The sequence below is a fragment of the Pollachius pollachius genome (assembly GCF_949987615.1).
Source record: "Pollachius pollachius genome assembly, chromosome: 2".
NCBI lineage: Eukaryota > Metazoa > Chordata > Actinopteri > Gadiformes > Gadidae > Pollachius > Pollachius pollachius.
In genome coordinates this window covers 48,004,520-48,008,513 of record NC_136935.1, presented here as the reverse complement: position 1 = coordinate 48,008,513, position 3,994 = coordinate 48,004,520, and the positions used below count along the sequence as shown (strand labels likewise).

The following is a 3,994-nucleotide window of genomic DNA, read 5'->3' as shown; positions in this document are numbered from 1 at the left end:
CGATATATTGTTTGTCTTTCTTCTGACAAATGCATTAATTTGTAAGTCGCTTTGGATGAAAGCGACTTACAAATTAGATGACCTAAACTTAAATTTGAATGTCATGATGGGTCCATGTGGATGTGTGAGGACCACCAGCATGTTGGGACCACCAGCAGGAGATCCTCTTCAGTGCTCTAACCTCTACCTCATGGTCCTCCTCTCCCAGCCCACGGCCTGCTACGAGACACAGTGAGAGAGTTCACCGATCGCATCGTCCGAGGGCCCCCGGGGGTTCCCGGAGAGCCCGGTCAGCCCGGGTACAGCCAGCACCTCGGCGCCGATGGCAGCGCCACCGCCTTGGTGGAATACATCAAAGGTAGGCGGGAACGATTTGCTTTTTCTAAGTAACTGGGAGGAAAGGTCGACTTGAGAGGGGTGGACAAACGTGTGGCTTGTGTGAAGTGACGTGGACTTGTGTCGTTCCTAGCGCACGGAGCATTCCCAGGACCCCCTGGTCATCCTGGGGTCAAAGGTGACAGAGGATATACGGGTCAGAAAGGAGAGAGAGGTAAATTATATAAAAAAGAAAAAGACGTCCAAATGAATGTCCCAACAACATTAGTTAAGTCGCATTTATTAGTCTGCAATAGTAAAATAACAATATATTATAACACATCCAACTCATAATAATAAAATACATACAGTAACACTTAACACTAAGGGTACAATAAAAAAAAACATGAAGTAACATTAGTTAGTAGTAATAAGAATTAGCTAATAATTAACTCACAGTTCATTAACAGTTGACTCATAGTTTAGTAATAATTTACTAATAGTGTTCAAGTGAACTACAGTAATGGTGTTCATGTTAACTAAGCTGTTCATATATACATCATTAGTTAGCATGTTAATTGTTAACAGGTAATGCTTATTATTGCAGTAACTTACGTTAGTGAATAGTTCAATATGGATCCGGACTCTGCAATCTGGATTGCAGAGTTACCAATCATCAATAACACTGTTGTTGTCACTCTCCACAGGTGAACAAGTTTATCCTGATCCATGGAGGGGAGATAAAGGTGAGAGAAAAGGTGTAGGGTTGAACAACGCCCCACTCAAAACACATTCAGGCAATGGATGTTAATGTTTTGGTTGTCTTTGCCATCTATACAATGTAGGTTGTAAGAAAAACGAGCGCAATCCCTTCCCTAATCCTCAGTTTATCTGCTGCTTGGCTCCCATGTGCTAACAAACTACACGTTCGCAGCTTGTTGGTTAATGGTTACATTTAATGTCCACATGCACACTGATGCCACTACAGCCACCAAACCGCTGCCAATGGATGCTTGCATAAGCATCCTCCGTATCCATTCATTATGATTGGATATCAGTGTTGGATAAACATATGGATCATGTTTTCGGGAGCCCTTGGAGGAAAAGGATTCAAGTGAAAACTGGTTAAAGGAAGAAAGTGTTGATCTCATGGATCGAACAAAAATACCAGACCAAACCCAAAAGTATCCATCAAATGACATGGGGATAACTATTATCCAACGTCAAATTCAACCTACTAGTTTGGGTCAGTTTGCAAAGGTTTATTGATTGACTGATGTAGGCCTTTCCAAAGATGGAATAACAAGAATCAGGCCTAAAATTGTAAAAGATGCAGTAAGCTTACACCAGCGTATGCGCTTATAGAGCGCTGATAGTGCATGCCACTGCAATCAGCCCCAATTAACAGCAGCTTGGAAAGATAGCGCAGGTGTAACGAGTTCCCCTAACGAGGTAGCCATTAATCAATCAGAAAACGAAACGAACTCTGCCTGAGATGAGGAGCTGACCTGTGAATTCACCTGATTTTACTATGTGACCTAAGAACGTTCTATGGTTGTGTTTTCTCTAAAGCAGAGAGCCACCTCAGGACTTACAGAAGAAGGAGACACGTGGCCGTCTGAGGAGTTTGGACGTTGGCAGTTGGCGTGGGAGTTTTAGTGTGGAACCTTGCTGAGATTGGGGTTTCTGACGGTGGTCCTGACATTTCTAATGGGACTATGGGGAACACACAGTGGTGTGTATATGTAGACAACGCCTGCAGTGGTCTGGGACCAGTGGTGTTGAGTGGCGCCTTCTCACCTGTTTAATTAACTAATTGTAAAATGGGGCATTCATGGGTTTATGTTTTCATACGTTTCAGTATTTCTACTGTTTCTACTTTTAGTAATGTTGTTTGTTTTAGTCATTTAGTTATGACAAGATGAATTTTAGTAGAGGTTTTGTATCAGCACCTAGGATTGAATCGACACGCATTAGAAATGAAACTTTATAAAATAGGTCGGATTTTGATAGACGGAACATGTATAAACTATGAAACCAAAAGACCAAACAAACATTACCAGCATAAAGAACATTGTTTATTTACAGTACAGATGTTTAAACTACATTACACAGGCATTTCTAATAGCTATAACCTCATTTTATAAAATACATCATCATTTACACATGGATGTTTAATTAATCAACATACATACATACATACATACTGGAAATATATCTCAGTGAAACCAAGCAATATTACAGTTGATTTTACTGATCATTTTGACAATGAATTGTGGAACAAAACCTGTAAGATCAGCACAAGCTTAAGCCGAGAGCTTGTTTATAAATAGCTACTGTCTGGTAAGTGACAAGGTTCACAGCACTCATGCATTAGGATATGTCTGTGGATAGCAGCCTATTATAGCGGCCTTCCTCGATTGATACATCAAACAGCCAATCACCATGCTGTGTTATTCTGAAATTAACCAATGGGAAGTTAGGATTACCCAAAGAGGTCCAGAGCATTTCAAAAGCTTCCTTGACTACCATATCAAATATGTCACTGCATTTAAGAGTACATAAAAGTATTAGATGAAACCGTCTTGTAACGGTGAGTAGCATATTCTCTTACTGAGCTGGCACTGAAACTAGTCTATTCACAATTACTAAGAACTACTACAGTATAGTCTTTTTGAAGTATTAAGACTATTAGCTACAATATAGTAATTACAATGACCCATTTTTTTCAAAGAGTGAATCGAGACCGAGGCAGACGATCATGAATATCAACAGCACGTATAAATAAATGCCAAAGCAGAAATAAGCTTTGGTTTTCTGTCACTGAAAGTGTGAGTTCCTTTTAATTTCCTTGAACTGAAATGTTTTACCACGGATGTTCCTGTGTCGGAATATCTGAGCTTCATACACTTTTTTTGTCCAACATTTAAAACTTGTTGTGGGGTATCTGAGAAGTTTATCACACGGTGCTACAAAGGGCGTTTGAAAGCACAGTGAAATCCATCTTTTGTTTTTAACAGTGATATGTTTTTGTCTCTGAATGTAAACAGCCTCTAAACTTCCCACATTTATTTTGAAACAGCCCCAAAATGGACGCTACCATGTGCCAAATCTGAAGCGAATCTGTTGTGCTCCAGGCAGCAAGGCATACTGAAATAAACCCCTGCAAAGGGGAATCCTTCCCACTGGAAGACATTGCACTGGAAGACATCGCTGCACAACTCTCCTTCATCCACTGTAAACTATTCTACTCAAACCTAATCACATTTGTATAATGGAAGGACACAAAACAGATCAATCTAAGCCTTCATGTATTAACGATGAGCTCCAGCTCTCCTTCATTTTGAATACATTCTAGATCCTGACACAACGAAACAGTTGAGATGGGGGATGGGTCGTTGCTGTTCAGTCTTCTACGACGCAGTCCTTTTTCCAAGTGCACAGTTCTAAATGAGCTCCACACAAATACAAATGGTTGGATTTCAAAGCCAGAAACATAAAATTCTACAGGCACTCAAATCGTCACTTGATTCCACAGAAGCACTTTCTTCCCTTAAGTGGTTATGAGGAAATGGTTACTATTGCCTAAAACACTGAATTAGCGAATCTTCATAACATAGTTTCATTCTGACATTTAAAATCACAGTTAGAGTAAAAAAAAGACTAATGACAATGGTAT

General features: G+C 40.0%; 1 protein-coding gene across 2 annotated transcripts in view; it reads left to right on the top strand.

Annotated features, from left to right (window-relative positions):
• LOC307070825 (uncharacterized protein) overlaps positions 1 to 3,811 on the top strand; it is a 25,979-nt gene extending 22,168 nt beyond the window's left edge. The window contains exons 50-53 of one of the 2 annotated variants that reach the window (XM_079729498.1): positions 209 to 358; positions 470 to 550; positions 1,023 to 1,061; positions 1,891 to 3,811. In XM_079729498.1, coding sequence (XP_079585624.1) covers positions 209 to 358; positions 470 to 550; positions 1,023 to 1,061; positions 1,891 to 1,937 — 317 coding nt within the window. In that variant the 3' untranslated portion in view covers positions 1,938 to 3,811. Of the gene's footprint in view, positions 1 to 208; positions 359 to 469; positions 551 to 1,022; positions 1,062 to 1,887 lie in introns of both variants that reach the window. The other variant, XM_079729497.1, reaches the window with a different exon arrangement.
• The last annotated feature ends 183 nt before the right edge of the window (positions 3,812 to 3,994 follow it).